The sequence below is a fragment of the Oryx dammah genome, unplaced genomic scaffold (genome assembly GCF_014754425.2).
Source record: "Oryx dammah isolate SB20612 unplaced genomic scaffold, SCBI_Odam_1.1 HiC_scaffold_16, whole genome shotgun sequence".
NCBI classification, from domain to species: Eukaryota; Metazoa; Chordata; class Mammalia; order Artiodactyla; family Bovidae; genus Oryx; species Oryx dammah.
The window spans coordinates 21,751,163-21,772,155 of record NW_024070200.1 but is presented as its reverse complement, the minus strand read 5'-3'; the positions used below and the strand labels follow the sequence as shown (position 1 = coordinate 21,772,155).

General features: G+C 50.1%; 1 protein-coding gene across 1 annotated transcript; it reads right to left on the bottom strand.

Annotated features, from left to right (window-relative positions):
- Nucleotides 1-547: 547 nt before the first annotated feature.
- On the bottom strand, nt 548-7,164 carry FOXA1 (forkhead box A1). The gene is made up of 2 exons (XM_040256730.1): nt 6,995-7,164; nt 548-4,637 (listed from the first exon to the last, which is right to left on the bottom strand). Exons 1-2 carry the CDS (start codon nt 7,064-7,066, stop codon nt 3,300-3,302), a joined length of 1,410 nt encoding a protein of 469 aa, XP_040112664.1. The 5' UTR covers nt 7,067-7,164; the 3' UTR covers nt 548-3,299.
- Between the last annotated feature and the right edge of the window lie 13,829 nt (nt 7,165-20,993).

Below are 20,993 nucleotides of genomic sequence, written 5' to 3'. Positions count from 1 at the left end.
TGTTTTCCTCCTGGCCCTGGGGCTCCGCGTCCCAGCCCCGGGCGTTCCGGCATTTGTGTGTCCCGGTTTCCGAGGAAGGGATTACGCAGCGGGAGCAGCCGCGGCAACGCGGGCGTTGGGGCCGCAGGAGCGGTAACGAGGCGCCTGGCCTTCTTTGTTGACTTTTAGGTCTCGGGCTCAACAGATTTATTCGCTAGGAGGGGAAAATGCCCAAACAATGAAGAACTAACTGCACTTGTCACCTCGAGATGTTTGCGGTCCTTCTCTCTGTCCTCCTTCCCCGGCAACCGGACGCGCCGGCGCCCAGCCCGCGCGCGTCCTAACACACCGGGCGCAGATGGCATCGCCCAAAGGTGGCCGAGGGTGCGGTTAGAAAATAGTCTGAGAAGCCCACGAGGCGATCCCCGCTCCCCGCGATCCACCGAGCTAGCTCCCCAGGCGGGTCTCCAGAGTGGCCTCGGCCGTAGACCCGCCGCGCACCGTCCCCCGCGAACCTTGAAAAAGTCTCCGCCAAGTAAGAGACCAAGAACTGAGGCCGACTTAAGCCTGGTGGGTGAATGCAAGAGACTTTATTGCTAATATGTTAGAAAAAGGGAAGGGAACAAAGTAAGACGATTTAGGTTCCGGGTAAGATTCCGAGGATCAAGCTCATGCCTTTATATTACTTTTGGAACTCGAATTTGCCAACGTTGCCCATTGTATAAATATAAATAACTGTTGGGATTGAAAGCTCTTCCCTCTCTTTGAGACTTTAACGTCCTTCCGAGAGGCCTCTAAATTAAATTTTAAAATTACTCAAATCAATAGTTTCCATCTCCTCCTTTTATTAGCTGAAGTGAGAATGAGGCGTTGGATTTCTGGATTTTTCTCAAGTGCTACATGGCACCCCTTCTCTCATCTGGGGAGGCAATTACTCGATAATTAAGGGACTCACACAGCTCTTTTTGTCTTGTCCGCGGTAAGGAGTAGGCGATCAAAGTAAAGGCTGTCCAAGTTCAAGCCCTGGCTAGGACGGAGTTCATACACAAGGGCTCAGGCAGGCCAGCCTCTGCTTGGGCTAGTGTTGTTATTGTTGATGTCAATCCGACGAGGCTTACAAAGAAATAGGTGGACTGGAAAGTGAGCCTACTATCAAAGGAGATTACTGATTTTGTGATCTCAACCAACTGTAGAGGTGTGAAGTTGCATCCGAAAGCTTCTTAGAAGGCGAACAAATCATCAGTTTTTAAGTGCTCAGGAAAAAAAAAAGTTTTGAAACAATATTTTTTAAAAAATATCTTCACAAAATACAAAATACCCACAACCCTGAAACGTCCTGGTGGCACAAAGCTTCCCCTGCAGGAGTGAATTAACCCGGGCCTCCCTGGGCCTCCTCTAAAGCTGCCATGATGGTTAAATTTTGCCTCTCCTTTAGTAAAAAGACCGTTCTGGATTCCTCTCTTGTAGACAACTTAATTTTATCGGCTATATCTGATATTTTATTCTCACTCAAATACTTTTCAGATAAAGGAAAATGATACACTGGAGAAGGGGGGGGAGGTAGTTAAATTAATAATATTTGAGTTCATTGTAGAAAGGCTCAAAGGAAGCACAGAAGACTTAAGTCCTTGTCAAAAATTGAAGTAAACATTACAAGGAATAAAGAATCTTTCAAAAACTCAATTCTTAGGATATTAAATCAATTTATCTACCTTTTTATTTATCTACTTTTATTGAATCTCCTTAATTACTTTTTCCTAGCTACACATTCATATAATAAAAATAAAAAAACAAAATTTTAAGATTCTTTTCATTTTTGTCATTTCTATTCAGTGCCGGGCTTTGAAAAATATCATATTCAGAAAATCCATTTTGGATTTAATTAAGGAAAATAGCAGAAATTTTCTTTTTGTTAACATTTGATTTATTTAAAGTCCTTAGCTGCAAATGATCAAGAACATATTCCACAGCTTAAAATTTCTCATTTTCATTATTTAAATCAAAATATTTTGATTACAATCACACTGATAAAAATTAACATTTTATTTTGTAATTTTAACCATCATTTAAAGCAATTTCAGCTGTAAAGAAAAAAGAATAAACCATGCAATAAATTAACATTGAGAAAGCGAAGAGGAATAATAATGGAACCCGTCTGGCTATACTAACACCATGTCCAACTGTGAAAAGTGCATTAACACTGAATGAAACAAGCACACGATGGCAATAATTAAAATGGCCACAATCAATTGGATTTTGGAATCTCGGACCAAATTTTGAAATACAGCTCCCTATAACTTATCTCTCCTCCAACACTGTAATAATATTCCCTCCCTTTTTTTTTTCTGGAAAAAAAATCCTTTAAATGGTATAAATACAAAGAAGCTAATTTTACACATGTTATATGACCTCAGAATGACATGACCATGGCCCTCTGCAAAACAAGGAGTAGAGTTATTGACAAGGGCAATTCTCAAGGAATTGACTCCCAGGGCTATGTGTGGTTGGAGAGGAGGGGAAGAGGGTGTCTTTGTAACTTCTTGGTCCGGCAACTCAAGAGCAGGTATATCACCTACCTATTACCTTTATATGTCATATAAATATATGGATGATGTCTACATATCTGAGCATGTGCAGAAATAAGTTCATATATATGATAGATATGTATTTCATTTAGAGACATCTGCTATCTGAATGTATCTGAAATGCAAGCTGAAAAAAAGTGGCTCTCATCTGTTTATGTTTTGCTGTGTAACAGCAGCAATGTCCTTCAATACTTTTAACAGTCCTGGTGTCTACTTGTTTCTTCACCCTTTCAGTTCTTATGGTTAAGAGTATTGCCATGGACCTGTAAACTGTGAGTCTGGGGGGGGGGAGGGGAATCAGGTGAGGAGGGGAAAAAAAGCACAAACAAATACTTTACAAGCTTGACCATCTTTCTTTTTTTTTTTTAAATAAATCCTGCACAGACTAAAACATGTCTGCAGGGGGCGAAGAGGGAAGAAAGGGAGAAGGACAAGGAAGCAGGAGGATTTATATATATATACACTTGTGGATCATTAAACTTTGCAGGACTTTTTTTGGTCTGAGGTTGGTTTTCTTTGTAATATACACAAGGCGTTTTGAACAACAGTAACAAAGTAACAGTCTTTTGCACTAGGGGAAAGATTGTGCACACACACAAAAAAGGAAATAAAAATAGTTGGGATTTCATGATGCTGCTGTCGGCTTGGTATGTGTGGCTTTGTTTGCTGTTGATTTCTCTCTTTCTCTCCTGCTACCAGCATGGCCATGCCAGACAGACCCCCGGTCCCAGGGAGCTAAGAAGTGTTTAGAACGGGTCTGGAATACACACCTTGGTAGTAGGCTGGCTCCAGGGCTGAGGGCTCAATGGGGCTCCTCGTGGCCACCGAGGCGCCGCCGAGGGGCAAGCTGGCGGGCAATGCGCTGCCGTAGGGCGAGTACTGTAGTGCCTGCTCGTACGCCTTGAAGTCCAACTTGTGCTGCTGCTCCGAGGAGGACATGAGGTTGTTGATGGAGAAAGGATGATTGAAGGAGTAGTGAGGGTCCCCTTTCATGTGCAGCTGGGACTCGTGGGGTGCCAGGCCATGCGCCGGGTGGGAGGGGGGCACAGATACCAGCGCCCCAGGCCCAGAGCTGATCGGAGGAGCAGCCGAGGTGGCTGGAGTCTTCAACTCCGAGGCGCCCCCTGTCGCCGCCGCCCCGCCGTGGTCCAGAGTCTGGGGGCTGGCGGCGGGCCCCGGGGCCGGCGCGCCCTCTAGCTGGCCGGCCTTCCCGTGCACACCGCGATGAAGGGGCGAGTCGGCGCTGGGGTTGGCAGCGCTCGAGGGGTCCTTGCGGCTCTCTGGGCCACCCTTGGGGCCGCCGCCGCCGCCGCTCCCGCCCCCGGGGCCCGGCTGCTTCTCGCACTTGAAGCGCTTCTGGCGGCGCAAGTAACAGCCGTTCTCGAACATGTTGCCGGAGTCCGGGTGCAGCGTCCAGTAGGAACCCTTGCCTGGCTTGTCCGGGGAGCGGGCCACTTTGACAAAGCAGTCGTTGAAGGAGAGCGAGTGGCGGATGGAGTTCTGCCAGCGCTGCTGGTTCTGCCGGTAATAGGGGAAGAGGTCCATGATCCACTGATAGATCTCGCTCAGCGTGAGCATCTTGCTGGGCGCCTGCTGGATGGCCATGGTGATGAGAGAGATGTACGAGTAGGGCGGCTTGGCGTGAGGGTAGCTGCGCTTGAAAGTCTTGGCGTCGCCGCCGCCACCGCCAGCGCGGCTGCGGCCCAGGTTGGACGGCGCGTACGCCATGGGGCTCATGCACGGGTTCATGGCGGCCGCGTAGGGCCCCAGGCCATTCATGGAGGCCGCCGGTTGCGCGCCCATAGCCCCCATGCCGCCTGGGCTCAGCGTCGTCCCCATGGCCGTCACGCCCGCCGTCATGCTATTCATGGCGCCCGCAGAGCCGCCGGGCATGCCAGCCACCGCCCCGGGGCTCAGCCCGGCTCCCAGGCCCGGGTTGGCGTAGGACATGTTGAACGAAGCCGGGGTCATGTTGCCGCTCGTGCTCATGGTGTTCATGGTCATGTAGGTGTTCATGGAATTCATGGTGCCCAGACCCGAGTTCATGTTGCTGACCGGGACGGAGGAGTAGGCCTGGAGCGGAGACAGCGTGAAGAGGCCCCGAAGGGCTGAGTTAGCAGTGGGCGCGCTGGCGGCTACTGGCCCCCCCGGCAAATCCAAAAACGAGAAGAGGCCATTTCTGCAAAGTCTAAGATCCCCAACCAGGGGCAAACCGGCGGGCGCCCTCCCCAGAGCCAGCAAAGAGATGTCGTGCACGGCAGGGGGGGAAATCCTAGCTCGGCAGGCATGAAAGACAAGAACTCACAGAAAATATGTCCCCAGGAAGATGTGTAATCGCCTTACACGCCAGGCTTAGGGGCCGGCTTCTGGGGCCCCTCCATCGCCTCTATCCACGCCAGGCGGTATCCCACTTTCCACCCCAGATCGGGCCTCGGCAAAGCCGTCTTTTTGCTTGAAAGGAGTTAAAACTCCGAAAATAGAATTAATATCTCGGATCCTCGGCTTCTTCACTCCACTTTAAGCGTGCGGTGGGTATGACAGTGCTTCCCCCCATGCCCCAGCCCCCACCCCTAGGTGGGCAACATCCCCAGATTTGCACCCATCTCGCCTAAGCCTGCCAGGCCTGGGCTGACCACGTAGCGGCCCGTGCTGTCCCGGGTGACAGTTAACCTCTCCCTGATAGAGCAAATCATCCATGGCCATATGACCAAACATTTCCAAACAACTGGCTTTCCTGTCTTAGCAGCTTTCACCAAATGGTGACTTTTTGTTGTTCATTATATTTAGAAGTAGTGTTTTCCATCTACTTGTAGCAACTATAATATTAAAAGGGAAAAAACTCAGAAGTTGAGTAACTTTTGGAAAAAATAGATATATAATAGGAGAAAGAGTAGGGGAGGGTACATAATATCAATGTACAACCTACATTTAACATGACTTTACAGCCATTCATAAACTTGCACTAATTTCATTACCTACTTCCAGTCCCCTAATGTTTGAAACTTTTGGTGACAAAATTTATAGAAATAATCACATTTTTTACATAGTTTGATATTTTGCCACTGATCATCTCAAAACCTGGCTTTTGAAACTATATGAATAGTATCAAATACTTTAAAATTCAAAAATCAAAGTCCACTTGCTTTCTCTTAATGCTATTCTACTTTCCAATTCTAACCTGTAAAGAAGCTCTTTTCATAGAGAATTTAACTCACTAGTGAGCGGAGATGACTGTACCTGGATTAAATCTGAGGAAGTGTTCTGAGCTTCTTCTTAAATCATCAGTAGGGGAAAACTCTTATCAATGGCAATCTGAGAATGCACTAGATATGTTAAAAATATAGAGTATAGAAATGTAAAAACTACTTATCTGTTAACTTAATAAAAATAATAATATCCTTACATTTATTTTCATCCGAAAACGACTTTATTTGAAAACATAAAAGGTGAACAAACATTTAATTAGGCACACATTCTGCTCTAGTATGCAAATAAATTCGGGATATGTTTGTGAATATATACATATATAAATCTAAATAAATTACCATGAAAATATTTCTTGATTTTATGTTTTTCTGTCCATGTCTTAAAGTATATTTTACTTTTCCTCTTCCCAAGATTATCCAAGGCAGTTTCAATAAACGTTTTCAATAATGGTAACTTTTTGGAGGGTAATCGCCAGTTATTTCCAGAGAAATACTTTTAGGAGTAGGAGGTGGTCCTGCCTGTACCTGGTTTTCCTCGCAATCCCTTTGTGCACACTGTATTGATAAAATAAACCACACGAACGTGCCACCAAGGGGACAATGAAGAGAAACAGGTTCTCCGCTCGCCCGGAGTGCTGGAGGAAAAGTCAGCTCGCACTAGCGCCACCCAGCGGTTCTAAACAGGAAGAAGCACACTTCTCCTCAAACAGGGCTTTTGAAGAACTTTTACAAAATTTCGGAATCATTTCCTTATCAAGATTCGCATTATTAGCGGCTGCGCGCTTTCATCAGAAGACATCTGAGAATTCAACTACGGCAGGAAGAAACTGCCCCGCAGGCGAATTCTAGCCTTTTCAGACTTGCCTCAAACTCATGCCTCCGCCAGCCAGCCAACCCGCGCGCGGCACCCGGGTCTGGGCTCTGGCTCCCGTTCTCCGCAAGCAAGAGGCAAGTGTGTCCCAGAGAGCGGGTGCTTTCACAGCAAGAGTTTCCTAAAACCGTCTCGCCCGCTCTGAGCGCCGATCGCCGGAATCCCGTCCCCGGGCCGGGCTGAGGATCCGGCCCCCAGGCCCGTTTAGCCAAGGCCCGGCCGGGGCTAACCCGGGTGGGTAGGCACCGGTGGCACGGAGGAGGCGCCCCCAGTCCGCCCGCTGCCCGCCTCGCCTGGTTTGCCCCGTCCCAGCACTGGCTCCAGGAACGTCCCGCCTGCCGCCCGCCTCTCACCTCCTGTGTGTCCGCATAGTAGCTGTTCCAGTCGCTGCTCTCGTGCCCTTCCATCTTCACAGTCCCTAACATCCTGGAGCCACCCTGCTCGCTGCAACCATCCAGCCCTGTGCGAAGCGACTGGCAGCCGCGCGGCCCGGGGCGGGGGGCGGGGAGCCGAGCCGCTGCAGTCACCCGAGCGCCCGCGCCGGCCCAACGCCACCCTAGCGAGGAGGAAGCCAGGAGCTGCGGGGCGCGGCGTGCTCGGCTGCGGCGGCGGCGGCGGCGGGGCGGGCGGGGGCAGGCGGCGGCCGCGGAGCGCGGCGCCGGGGAGCGCCTCCGCGGGAAGTGAGCTGGCGGCCTCTGCGAGATGAGTGCAGTTGAGCTGATGTGGATCTTACGTCGCTCGAGTGCCCACCTCCTCGTCCTCTCCCCATTTGTCCGCCGCACAAAGACGCTCGCACCTACAAAGCCCGAGGTGCACCTGCGAGGCGGCCGCCCGCCAGTCCGGCCGCCGCGCCTCCCGCCCCGCCGCGCCGCCGCCGCCGCGCGCGCCCCCTGGGCCCCCTCCCGCCGCGCTCCCTCCCCCAAACCCGACCCTCACTTTGTTTGCCAAGCGGCGTAATTGGTTTAAGCCCGGAGGCTGGGGGAAGAGGGAAACCCGGGTGGTGGTGGTGGAGGCGGGGTGGGGGGTGTGTGTGTGTAACCCCTCTTAGGAAGAGGGAAAAAGAAAAATAGGCGGGGCCGGGAGGGCTAGCGAGGGTTTTGGATGGGAACCGCGCAGCCGACGAAGCGCTGGGGGCGGTGGCGTTGGAGCCCGGGCTCCCGGGGGTAGAGCCGGCTACATGACCCCAGGGTTCCCCTGGGGGACCTCCGGCCCTCGGTGCTGCGACCCCGTCCCGCGCCCCTCCTGCCTCCTAGTGTTCTGCCCGCTTCCAGCTCCCGCCCTTCTGATTCCTGACCTAAAAGTTCAACCCCGGGAGACTGGAAAATTCAGACTTCCTCCTCCCACCCCCGGCCCCCGCCCCGGACTTCAGGATTGAAAAAGGAAAAAGCCCCACTTTTGCCCCGTCACTAGAAACTCGGCCATCTGAGTCAGCCGAGCCAGGTGACGTTAGGCCGATCCCGGCTCCTGGCTAGCAGAGTGGAGACGCTGCCACGAAACCCGTACCTGCGGCTAAGAGCAGGTGAGTCACAACACCGTTTTATATCTTTATGACATAACTTTTTTTTTCCACCTCGATCCTCTCTACTCCCCCTGTCATCTGTAGCGATCATGAAGAGGAAGAAACTGAGAACAGATGTCTATGTGATAGGGCAGGCGGACCCGAGTCGGGCCGTCCTCCCTCTGCCCAGCTCCTCCTCCCGCCCCCCTTCCGCAGCCTCGGGGACTGAGCTGGAGGCGACCGTCTGGTTTCTGATAGGGAAAGGTCAGGGGGAGGGGACATCTCCCTAAATGCGCGCCGGGAGAGGCTGGGCTCGGGCGCGGGAATGCATCTACTCGGCTAGAGAGGTGCCAGGCCGAAGCCAGTGGTGGTGACGGCGGTGCTTGGTCCCACCTCTGATCTGGAGTTGCCGGGCTGGGACTGGACATCCGTGGGAAGTGCTTCTTCAAGCAAAGCCTCTTGGCTTCTATGAGACTCTGGGTAGCGGCTTGCCCACAAGCCCTGGGGAGGACCAACTAAAGTGACTGGGTTGTAGGCAGTGAGTTGGTGAGAGGTTGTGCTATGGTGGTTGTGTTTCTGAGTGTGTGTGTGTGAGACCATGTATGTGCTGTACTTTCGGAGAACCACTAGGTTTAAGTAGCAATAAAAAAATCTTTCTGAAAGGACTAAGAATCTGCGAAATGTTCTTGTTTGGCAAAGTTTTAAACTGTTATTAATCTCATTTTAAGAAATGTGTTTTAACTTGTCTTCCAAACAGATTCCTTTCCCCCCCTCTGTGCTTTGTTCTTACAAACCTTTCTTCCTTGAAATCTGGCAAGAGAATCACATTAAATCCTTGAACCAAACAAATCTCTTAAATCAGCAGGAGAGCATGAGAGGGTGAAGATGTGTAGTTAAGGAAATAAAAAAAGATAAAAGCATTGGATTCCAATTCCTTTAAGAAAAAAAAAGGGAGGGTAGTGGTGGTGAGTAACGTCACAATGTAAGGAAAGGCTTGAGAGTGAAATTAAATCACCTGGAACTCAGCAGCCAGTCGCCCTCCCCAACTGCAGCCTGTCCCTGGGACTGCAAGCCAGTCCCATCAATTTGTGTAAATGTATCTGCAAACGTGTGGGTCTGCACATATTTCTCAGGGTGACAGTCAGAAACTAATTCTTTTGTGCAAGGTTCCCATCAACAGCAGGACCTCGGTCCCATTTGTAAAGTACACGGATGCAGAGGCTCCTCAGCCTGACTGGGGAGGTGGGGGTACTTCCAGTGCTAATGAGCTTCCTTGTTCCTTCCCGCGGAGATTCGCCAACACCCTCTTGGCTCTTCCACCACATCCAGCATGACTAGGGTATTTTCCTTGGGTAGTAACAACTTAGCAATAACTTTTACGTTGCACAAAAAGCCGGAGCTTTAAGGGGAAACCAAACCAAACCAAAGGCTGTAACCGTAAAGGGAGTCAATTAAAAAAAAAAATTCTTCCTTTCAGCCCACATCTCAAACCCACTAGACCTCATCTTACAAAAAATTCAGCTTGGTGGGGGGGTGGGGGTGGGGGGGAACACCCATTTTTCAAAGCGGATGACCAAAGTAAAGTTTCTTCAGGGCTTCTCCAAAGCTCAAGATCGGTGGTGAAGAGTGGGCTCTGCCAGTTTTAGAACCTTGACCCAGCTTGGGGACCCTGTCCGCAGCCCGAGGAATTCCCGCGATCACAGCGCCTCCTGTAGTGAGAAGGGAACGCGGCGGAATCCTGCCGCAGACGCCCCCAGCCAGCACTAGCAGGCGAGACTGGAACCTCGCACGCCTCCCTCAGCCAGAGATTTTTGGTTCCTAGAGCTGACTGCCCGAGGCCAAGAAGAAGGAAAGGCGGCAGCTCGGTGAGCTTCTAGCCTCTCTCCATCTCGGTCGCGGTGTTCCAAGATACCTAACAAATTTAGAAGGTGAAGTTCTAGTGTACCCTGCTGCCAGTCGGTCATTTCCCTGAGATTTAAAAGCGAATCATCAGTGCCCTATTGGGTCTTTGGTTTGGAAAATTAACGACCAACAAAACTGCTGTTTCTAGGTTGCTGACCAGCAACCAGGTAACAAGCCCGGCTGCTGCAGCCTGCTCATTTCCAACCTTTTCTCCCTAATAGGCTCTGACTTTACGCGGTGCAGAAAGATTGCTGCGCTTTCTAGGCAACTGGACCTGCCTTCTGTGTCGGGGACGTGGGGTCGCGGGGGGGAATCGAGGTAAGGGAGCCCCGAGGGCAGCCACGTGGCGCCTCCTGGGGCGTCCCGGGCTCAAGTGGCCTGTGCCAGGGCGAACAGAACGCGCCTGGAGTGGCCTGGGTAGCGGGGTGAGCAGGCTCCTTGGATGGAGGCAGTCAGGGCAGTCGCGATGGCAGGTGCGCGGGTACCTCCAGGTGATCAAGGACGGAAGAAGGGGCCCCGCCCTTCCCGGAAGCTGCTCCCTCTACCCCCTTGGGGTCCGCTCTCCTCGCAGTCGGGCCCTGGGGGCCGGTGGCGCCTGGCCCACCCACCAAACTTAGCCACCTTCGCTCCACTCTCCCAGCAATACCTGGCTAGGAGCCCCTTCCGCAGATCTCCACTCGGTCAGGGAGAAGTCGAGGATGACGACTGGAAGCAAAGGCCGGGGGCTCGCGCCTCGGGCCCAGCTGGCTGCCTGTGGCGGCACCAGGTCCTACCTGTTCAGCGGGACCGTTTAGACGCGTGGCAGACAGCAGGGCCCGGGGCGGCGGGGTCTAAAAATGTGTCCCCTTTCCCCGCCAGCCCTCCCCTCCCCGACGAGCCTCGGCCAGATCTCGCCCGCGGCCGCGGGCCCAGGGTGCACGCTCGCTGCAGGGTGATCCGAGCTCCGCCACAGGCTCCCACCCACCCCCCAGATAAGAAGCTTCGATCCTCCACGTCCCGGGAGAATCAGACGCCGAGAAACTAAGACCTGTCGCCTTGCACGCGGTTCACAGTCGCCTGGAACCGCGCCCCGGGTCGGTTTAGGACCGAGGAAGGCTTGGGACGCTGGAAACAACTGTCTGCTCCTGCGTGTGCCTGGCCCTCGAGGACAGAGGTGTGTGAGGGAGCTGGGGAAGGGCCGGCGCCGCGAGAGGGCGGACCCCAGCGCCGGCCTCGGCCTCCCGCCCGCCGCCGCCGCCGCCGCCGCCGAGACGCGGCCTTCGAGTCCCGCCGCCGCCCAGGCCAGGGTGAGGGCGCAGAGGATCAGAAGAGCAGCACCGAGCTCCTTGTTCCTCCGCTGCCTCTCTCTTCTCCTTTCCTTTCTTCCTCTGCCCTTGCTCAGTCGTGTCCGACTCTTTGTGACCCCGTGGACTGTAGCCCGCCAGGCTCCTCTGTCCATGGGATTCTCCAGGCAAGAATACTGGAGTGGGTTGCCATTCCCTTCTCCAGGGGATCTTCCCAACCCAGGGATCCAACCCAGGTCCCCCGCATTGCAGGCGGATTCTTTACCGACTGAGCCACCAGGGAAGCCCTTGCTTCTATCATTACGTCAATTTAAGAAATTAATTCACTAGGCGTTTGACCCTCAGTAGGTAGGGGCCACGGGACCGCCTTAACCCGCCTTGTCGGTTCCCTGCGGGGAAGTCTACGTTTGCAGGCAGGTATCTGTGTATGTGGATCCACAGACATGCACATCCAGGGCTTTCACTTGACTGCAAAAAATATTTAATGTAACGTTGTAATCCCGGTTCTTCATCCCTGGGTGTGTCCCTTCCCCTACAGCTTCTTGAGCCGCTGCCGGGTTTCTGAGCGACCCGGGTCGCGGGCCGGGCTCGCCCACAGCCGGATGTCGGAGCCGGAGCTGCTCCCCACCCGGCCTCCGCCCGCGGGCGACAAAACCGTCTCTCTGGCCGTGAGCGAGCAGCGCCTTGCCAAAATCAACTCTCATTTTCATGTATTGAAACGAGAAAGGTTGGGAAGGGCGACCTGCCCTCCTGGGCCATCACTAGCCTTGGGAGGTAGGAGTCAGAAGCCCGTCGGTCCTCGCAGGGCCTCTCTCCTTGGAGGGTCGCGCATAAAACGCGACACCCCCCCCCCAACCCCCCGCCGGCCCAGGCCAGGTCCCCGAGGCCGTCGCGTGTCTCCAGGCCGCTGTTTCTCCGAGTCATCCGACAGCTTTATTCACACCAGCTGGAGAAAGTGGCCCAATCCCTAAAGTCTTTCCTCACCCCTGCACACTCCTGGAGTGGCTATCTGCGTAGTGGTGCCCGTATTTTCCCCCTGTGGTTACTTGAAAACCATTAGGGAGGGGGTCTTGGGGGGAGTGCCTGGAAATGCACTGCTTCAGAGTTGAAAAATTATAGGGAGATGTGACAAACGTTTAAGTCTGAGAGCAGAGAAGGACTAGAGTGGCTGAGGCCCTACTGTGTGCCACCGAAGGAGCGGAGTGGGGTGCGCTTGAGGCGGGGAGAAAGCTTTGAGATTCCAATCTTTTCCTCCTATGCTGCTCCAGATGTGCAACTGGGAGATTGGAGGTGTAGGCGTTGGTGTGTCAGGACCTCCATTGCTCCAAATGGCAGAAGCTCAGGCTAGTGGCAAACAGTGATGGAAACAAAGGGTTGGGTTGCTTGCTTAGACCTTAATCCTTCCCTAATTGTTAAGGAATGTTTAACTTCTCAGTCCCTGAATTCCCACTTCCCCATCCACCGGTCTCCCCCAAACGCCACCACAGGTACACCCAGGACTTTCTCACGGCCCTTCAGCCTGACCTGGCGGCTTAACTTGGGCTATTCAAATGTGATTACCCTCAGATTTACATAGTTCTATTTAACAGATGCTTTTGTAACAATTATATAAATCATATCCTACACATGGGGGTGAAAGGGTAAAAATGTGTTATAGCCAGGCTTTTCCCATTGTACTGCCTTCTTGATCTCTCTCCTAATTTTAAAATTGTGCTTTTGGATTGGCGTGGCATGGCTAGAGGGAGGTTATGTTCATTATTTAAAATTCGATTGGAGGACACTGTTGAGTGATTGCTTTTGGGGTTTCCAGCAAACTATTGCAGAGCTAGGGAAAGCTTTGTTTTAAAATAGTGCATCTGTTTGAAGCTGTTTGATTTTTCTTGTCCTAAGGGTCACAGAGTAAAACCAGTACTTAGCTCACATGCAGTGAGTTTTCTTGTAAAGAGAAACACTAGGAGGAGGGCTCCTTGGCAGCATTCCCTTCTGCTAGGATACAGCAAAATTTGCAGGCTCTTTTTACCACTTTCTGAATGCTGCCATCCTGGTTGTCTATAGTAAATGGATCAAAGTAAGGAAATGTAGCTGCCAACACTGGGCATTATCTGTGGTAGCAAGTCCAGTGCAGTCTCCCTGGGTCTTGAAGAATTTGCAGACTTCCCCAGCTAACTGAGGTCCATTTCTGTTGCTGTTGTTTAGTTGTTAAGTCATGTCCAACTCTTTTGCCATCCCATCCATGGGGTTTTGAAGGCAAGAATACTGGAGTGGGTTTCCATTTCCTTCTCCGGGGGATCTTAGGCCCACATTGTGCTCTAAGTTCCTGCCAGGCTTTTATCCCTCCTCAACAGCAAATTCCATTTGTGTCTTTTCATTTTTTTTCTCTCCCTCACTGGACTAGAAGTTCTCTGAGGGTGCAGACTACAGTGGTCTCCACTGCTGCAGCAGAGCCTGGGGGTTAGTAGACTTCAATAAAGATTTGTTGACTCGATCACTGAACTAATTGCTTCAGTCCAGAGACTGGCCAGGTTGCTGTCAGACGGGATAAGATGCTGGTCCAAGTGAGAGGATCTCAGGGACTTGTCTCAATTCAATGGGCTTGAGAAATGAATGGACAGTACAATGAACAAATAGATGAACAGATACTTCCAGCATAATGGCTAGGGCCTCAGAACCCTGGGATCCTTGGATTTTCGCTTGGTTCTTCCCATGTACGTGATGCTTAATTTTAACCTAAATCACCGTGGTGACATGATCAAATGGGAAATGCCCCCACCTCACCTGTACCCGGCCTTTGGCAGAATCAGCGGCCGCCGCTGCTCATCTAGGGCCCTCAACGTGTGACCAGAGGCAAATGTTTTCACTTTCCCCCGCTGTGAAAAGGCGCCCAACCGCACCTTTCAACAAAGATATCGATTAAAAGTTGAAGAATCCCATCTACTTTCTATTAAGCAAAATGTTTTACTCCAATCTGTAAAGGAAACTTCCGTGTTTAAATACTATGTTTAAATTGGCCAAGGGATGAAGCCGATACCACGCAGTGAGAAGGAAAAGCACTGTTAGTCCCGGATTGTGCCCAGCGCTAGGCGCGCGGCGTTTCCGCCCCGGGACTCCGGGGGGCGCCTGCAGGGGCGGGGCGCGACCAGGACAGGTGGCGCAGCAAGAGTCCGCGAAGTGACCCTCCCGGATACCAGACGCTCAGCGCACTACGGAGGTGGCAGCGCACTCAAAGTTTTCAGGCTTTTACCTTCATTGTCTTCCTGTCTTTAGGATCTAAAGTATTTTATTCCACGCACCTTCCCAGTGTGGTGTAATCATTTTCTTAAAGGACCACCAAACCTCTCCGAACCTGCCATGTTGTTACAAGGTATTAACTCGAGACCCCGCGGGTCAACTTCTCCTCCTGAAGTTTTATTTAACATGAAAGCCTGCGTGGGAGTCCTTGAGAGAGAAAGCACATCCTCCTCCTTCTCCTCTGGGCTGCTGTCACTTGGGAAGCCACCAGGCAGCATTTGGTGTCCGTGATGTCCCGGTCCCCTACATCCCACCGGCCCCGCCGCTGAGAGCTGCTCTAAGGCTCCGTAGCACCCCCTCCACCACCCCGCCCCCCATGCCCCGCCCAGGAGCTGAGGGGCAAACTGGCTGCACTCAGACCTCTTTTTCTTCCCGGGACAGCTCCCTACCTGGACCCCTGTCCTGCGGCTCCGGAGAGGGACTTGGCACTGGATGGAACCCGACCCACCTTGGAGGCTTAGGCTTCTAACAGATCTGGTGTCGGTTTGTTTTCTTTCCAATGCTTTCCATGATACAGTCCGCGGGGTGCATCCCACTCTCCTCACCCCACTAGCTTCCTTCTACGAAAATACCTTCCACTGTGAATCTGCTAGTCTTCTCTGACTTCCTTGTGACCCTTTCCTCACAACCCACCCGGCAAGAGAAGTGGTCTCAATAAATAAATAAAGCACAGTGCTTGCCTTGAAGGTCAGTTTACACTGGGGCAGAAACTTCTAAAACCCCTGCAGGTGCTGGAATGGGAATAAACCTGTCCCAAGAAATGGGAGAGGGAGGAAGCCTGGACTAGGAGAAGACACCAGGGGATGTAGCAGGGATTCCAACAGGGTGGCGGGGCATGGTCAGGAGTTTGGCACCCTCCAACCCACCTTCAATTTGCTGGGGAGCCTGGATGGATACTTTGGGCCTGTTTCCCCTGAGTCTGGAGTGGCTGGTGCAGGCCTGATGACCCCACCCAGGGGAACCAGGATCTGTGTGAACTTAAGAAGGAAACCGTTTATAGGGAAGCCTCTTCTCTGCAAGTTGAGAAGACTCTGGGATAACAGGTAACACAAAGATTTTCCTCCTGTTTGCTCTAATTTTGTGATCTATGTTTCTTGGCAAATTTTGGGCAAAAGCCTTTCTTTCTTTCTTTTTTCCATTTTCCAGCATCTCCAAAGACAACAAGCAGTGGGAGGAAAAGTAGAGTTTTTGTTTCAGTTTCCAAGACCGGGCAAAGCCTTCTCACCAGCAGAAGCAGTGCTCTGCACATGCCCCTGTGCACGGCTGGCACCTCTGAGGCTGGGGGTCTCTGAGTCTTAGGAATCTCTCATTACACAAGCTCCAACCTGGCTTGTTCTTGCAGTTGACAAGGACTATAGGGTTTATGTTTACGATCATGGATTTAGAATCAGATTCCAATCTGTACTCTGTAGTTGACTTGCTTTCTCTGAGCCTCCATTTTTTCAACTATAAAATGGGCACATTAGTACCTACCTCACACTAGGTGAGTGTAGAGTGTAAGTACAATAAAAGGTAGCAACAGTCAAGAGCCTTTACAGAAATCTGGGAACCTGGGCGATGCTGGCTGCTGTGGACCGGCCATCTGGGCACCCTCGGCCCTCCCTTTTTACCAGTCTTTTGGAAATGGTCACCAGCCAGGCTCCCAGAAATCACAGTGTCTCCCGGATACAAATGGCAGGGAGAAGGGAGTCCCCACTTAATGACGCTGAGCCCCCAGCTGTGCCTAAGTGTCCACTGAGACACTGCCTATAATCCCCTCCCAACTTTCCCCACCCACAGGGCAGCTCTCTGTGGAGAAACGTGCTTCCTGAAAATGTCCGGTGGCTGCATCAGCTACACCTTTAGGACCTTTAAGGGAGAGGAGGCTCAAGGGGCGAAGAGGTGAGAGATCCCTGTGCCTCCCTCCCCGGAGGACTCGGCAAACCCCACTGAAAGTCACTCAGCCTTGTCCAACCCTTTGCAACGCACCAGGTTCCTCTAACCATGAGATTCTCCCAGGCAAGAACACTGAAGTGGGTAGCCATTCCCTTCTCCAGGGGATCTTCCTGACCCAGGGATCAAACCATAGTCTCCCACATTGCAGGCAGGTTCTTTACCATCTGAGCCACCAGGGAAGTAGGTCCAGCTCCAGGAGCTCCTCTTTGCTTACCCCCTTCGATTCCCCCACTTCACTCCCCACCACCTTCAACAGGCACAGGTACTCTGAGGGAACTGGCTATGGTGACCTAAGGCAAGACTGTTGGGCCTGGATCCAGGAAGCATTCACTGGGAGAGGTGAAGGAAATGAGCTGGGGCTTCTGGGAGGCTATTTCCCACCCTCAGCACTAGAACTTGCAGAGCAAGGAGGTGAGAAAGCAGGACCCTTGATTCACCCAAACATTTTTTTTTCTTTCTCCCTGGGATTCCCCTATTTCCCCCGTCCTGTCATGGACAGAGTCAGAACAAGCCACTTAGGACTCATTTGGAGAAGTATCACTGAAGACGTTTTCTAAAATCCTCAAAACCTGAGACAGTATGAGTGTAAGGAAACTTTAGGTCCTGTCTTTTAGAATTATTCGATAAAGATTCCCTTTAAAAAACAGTTTCTATCTGAGAGTCCAAGTCCATCGGAAATGAAGCAAGCATGCTGGACTTAAGTTTGACCCTTCAAATACTGAAGACCCTAAATGATACTTTGCATATACTTTGCATGTGTAGGAAAGCTTAGTGGGGGACAGGGGCTTAATCAAGACAAATAGTAAAGATCAAGCCACAAGAGGATTTTGCCCCATACACATAGATCCAACTGATGGGGTAAAAATTCACAAGTTGATTATCACCTCCCACTAAGGAGGCTTGGAAGAGCTAGAGTCTGGGGGTGAATTCCTGAATCTCTTGCATAACGACCCACATATTTCAGACAGGGCTTGGATGGGCTAAGACAACTCTAGTAAGATTTTGAATTCTGCTTCACTTAGTAACCAGAACCAGGGGAATAAAATAAAATATTTCCTTTGCTGGAGGACAGACAAACAACACACCTTCAAAGCTTATTAATTTTCCTTGGGTTGGTATTGGGGAGTTGCCTTCGGGGGAGGTGGGCTAGTACACAGAAGTCTCAGGCAGCAATGAATCTCTAGCTAAATGCAGCTTCTGTTTTTACAGCTTACTTAGGGAGAATTGTTAGTTTTTCTAAGCATAAACCGAACATTGGTTCTCTAAGCTCAGTGTTTAGGCTACAGAGCACATCCAACAGTCTTATATGCCTTTAGAAGAAAAAAAATAGCTCTGACCCCAAACGTAGCAAAATCTCTAGTGTATTACCATGCTTGGAGAACACCTAAGGAAAGCCTTTGGAAGTGTAAAGTGTAACTGGAATGTCAAATACCAGCCACCACCTCCAAGGAAAATAAATCCTTCATTCTCAGCCAGGTACACCTGCTTTGGACAAGGCTTATTAGTGTTATTTGTGTCTTTTCAAGTGGATAGTTTTACTCACAGACTTTTCTTTCTACTCAATGCTTGCTATTTCTACTCAATGCTTGCTATTTTTATCTTACCTTAAAAATCCTGAGATCAGGCCTGGCGCCAGACTTCTGAGACATCCCACGGAAGGATGGTTGCTGGCTTCCCAGGGGTCCATTCCTGAACTCAATAAGCTCAGGTGTTAGAATCAAATCAGAGTTTGGGGTCTGGAGAGGAGCCTGGCATATGTTAATTAGGTCAGCAAGGTGGGATGGGGGGGAAATGGGTGAGCAGGCTGGGGGTAAGCAATGCCAAGGAGGATCCTAAGGTGGGGGAAGTGTCTCAGTTCATTAGTTTGTGTGGATTAAAGCAGTACAGTAGTAGTAGACTTTGGGTAGTAGACTTTGCTTGTTCTTCTCTGTTATTCTTCTGAGCTTCCTCCTCTGGTCCTCTGCCCCAGAGACCAATCTCTATGAGTCGCATTGATCCATTTTCCTTGCCCTGGGGCTTCCAGTTGGATTTGGCCAATGTGGGGATAATGATGCTGGCAAGGAAAGCAGAAGAATAGAGCAATGGGAGTACTTAACTCCTGCTTTCTCTCTGCATCAGTGTGGCTTTGTCCTTAACTGCCTCTGTGGCCATAGTTCCTATCAGGCAACCCCTCTCTCCAGTCTCTGCTCTCACCAGGCTCTGCTCACAGCTTTTTAATCCCTTTCCGCCTTCAGATCTAGGGTGATAATAGCTCTGTGCTATTGCTACACCTTGAACGTTAGTTCCCTTTAACCCTGCCTGCATCCTGTAAACAGCTCTCTCCATTCTCTCTGTGTTACCCCTCCAACACACCACCTTTTGAGCATGCCATCTGTCTCAGGTGGGAATCTAACTGATAAGGAAGGGAATGGAAGTCAAATACAGTGTCTTTAACTTTTCCAGTGTGGTCCTCATACTGTACTCATCGAAAGGCTGTACCCTTTCCTCATCATCATGGGTGGAGTACAGCCTCAATGCTTTCAGGGTTTCGGTGGTGGTTGCTTCCTGCAAGCAAGGCTGCAGGGTAGTGAACTCTAGGTATATTTGTTTTATATTCCATGTTAATTTTCTAATTTGCATTTGATATCATTGTGAAAGTAATTGATGTTAAAACCAAGTACCGATATTATTCAAGTGTTTTTTTTTTTTTTTTCCTTTTGGTGAACCAATCTTTGCTATAAACCTAAGACTGAGACTTTTGCTTCTAGTGGATTGTGTGAATATAACCAGACACTAAACTAGGTCTGGGCTTCCCCGGTGGGTCTAGTAGTAAGGAATCCACCTGCCAATGTAGGAGGTACAAGAGACGTGGGTTCAATCCCTGGGTTGGGAAGATCCCCTGGAGTAGGAAATGGCAACCCATTCCATTATTCATGTCTGGAAAATTTCATGGGCAGAGGAGCCTGACGGGCCACAGTCCATGGGACCACAAAGAGTCGGACACAGCTGAGCAACTGAGCACAAAGTAAGTCCAGTGACCATGGGGCTCCTGGGAAATACACTCTCCATGGCCGGAGCATCTCTCGCTTTCTAATCTTTGGAATGTTAAGTCTAGAGTTCAGTTCTCCCTACACCTGTGCCCTGGCAATAACTTGGTCTTGACTAATGCTAAATCAGTGACATTATTTAGGTGTGTCTCTCAATGAGCACTCTCCGTGTCCCAGGCTCTGTGAGATTCAGTTTAAGACAAGAGTTTTGCCTTCTACTGATTAAAACAATTCTTCAGTATCATTACTGTTAAATTTTGCATATCTCTATTAGTAGGAAAAGTCAACAAAAATGAACTTTCTAGATCAAAAGATACATAAGTGTATAAGACTTATGAGACATTTTGCTACAAAACATCTAGAAAACAGCAAGAGATAGCCACACTTGCATGCATGTACTCCGTCACTTTGTAGTCTGGCAAAAATTACATGAAATTGTTTTAATTTTACATGTCCAAGATTACTGCTGAAGTTGAATATCTTAATATTTCTATTAGCCAGAAGTATTTCTTCTTTTGGGAGCTCTCTTCACACTTTCTTTAGCCAACTTCAAGTTTTGATGTCTTATCTATTTTTCATTTAAAGACTATTAATCCCATGTCTGCTGTAAATATTGTGAATTTTCCACTAAGTTTTCATTTACACTATAATTTTGTTTATTTTTAAATGCATGGGTTTTGAAAAACACATCTATCAGTATTTTCATTTGTAGTTTCTCCTTCTTATAGTTTAATGCTTACAGGTCTTTTCTATACCTGCTACTCTTGTGTATAACAAAATCTTTCACCCAGTTGGAATTTATTATATTAAGTGGTATAATTTAGTCATCATTTATTTTCCAAATAGTTAGACCTTTGGGCAGGCTCTAATGGAGTGGGACCTTGAATTCTCTTTGGAAAACTTTGGAATTTGTTCTGTGAGAGAACATGGGAAGTACAGAAGCTGAATGTTCCATTGGATCTTCCTTGCTTGCTATGCAGTGAACCAATAGGGGGCTCCAAAACTAGATGACAAGCCGATGGGTAGAGGGCGGTTTGAGAGTGATAAAAACCAGAGGAAATCAGTGTTTCAATGATGGGTGAGTAATTTTATGTCACTCTTTTAAGTTCTCTCTTTAAGATGGTACTAATTATTTTTGGGGGCTCCAAAATCACTGCAGATGGTGACTGCAGCCATGAAATTAAAAGACACTTACTCCTTGGAAGAAAAGTTATGACCAACCTAGATAGCATATTCAAAAGCAGAGACATTACTTTGCCGACTAAGGTCCGTCTAGTCAAGGCTATGGTTTGTCCAGTGGTCATGTATGGATGTGAGAGTTGGACTGTGAAGAAGGCTGAGTGCTGAAGAATTGATGCTTTTGAACTGTGGTTTTGGAGAAGACTCTTGAGAGTCCCTTGGACTGCGAAGAGATCCAACC

Coding starts and splice junctions, on each gene's coding strand:
- FOXA1 (XM_040256730.1), bottom strand. CDS start 7,066: ATGTTAGGGACTGTGAAGATGGAAGGGCACGAGAGCAGCGACTGGAAC. Junction 4,638..6,994: donor ACTATGCGGACACACAGGAG/GTGAGAGGCGGG, acceptor TCTCCGCTCCAG/GCCTACTCCTCCGTCCCGGT.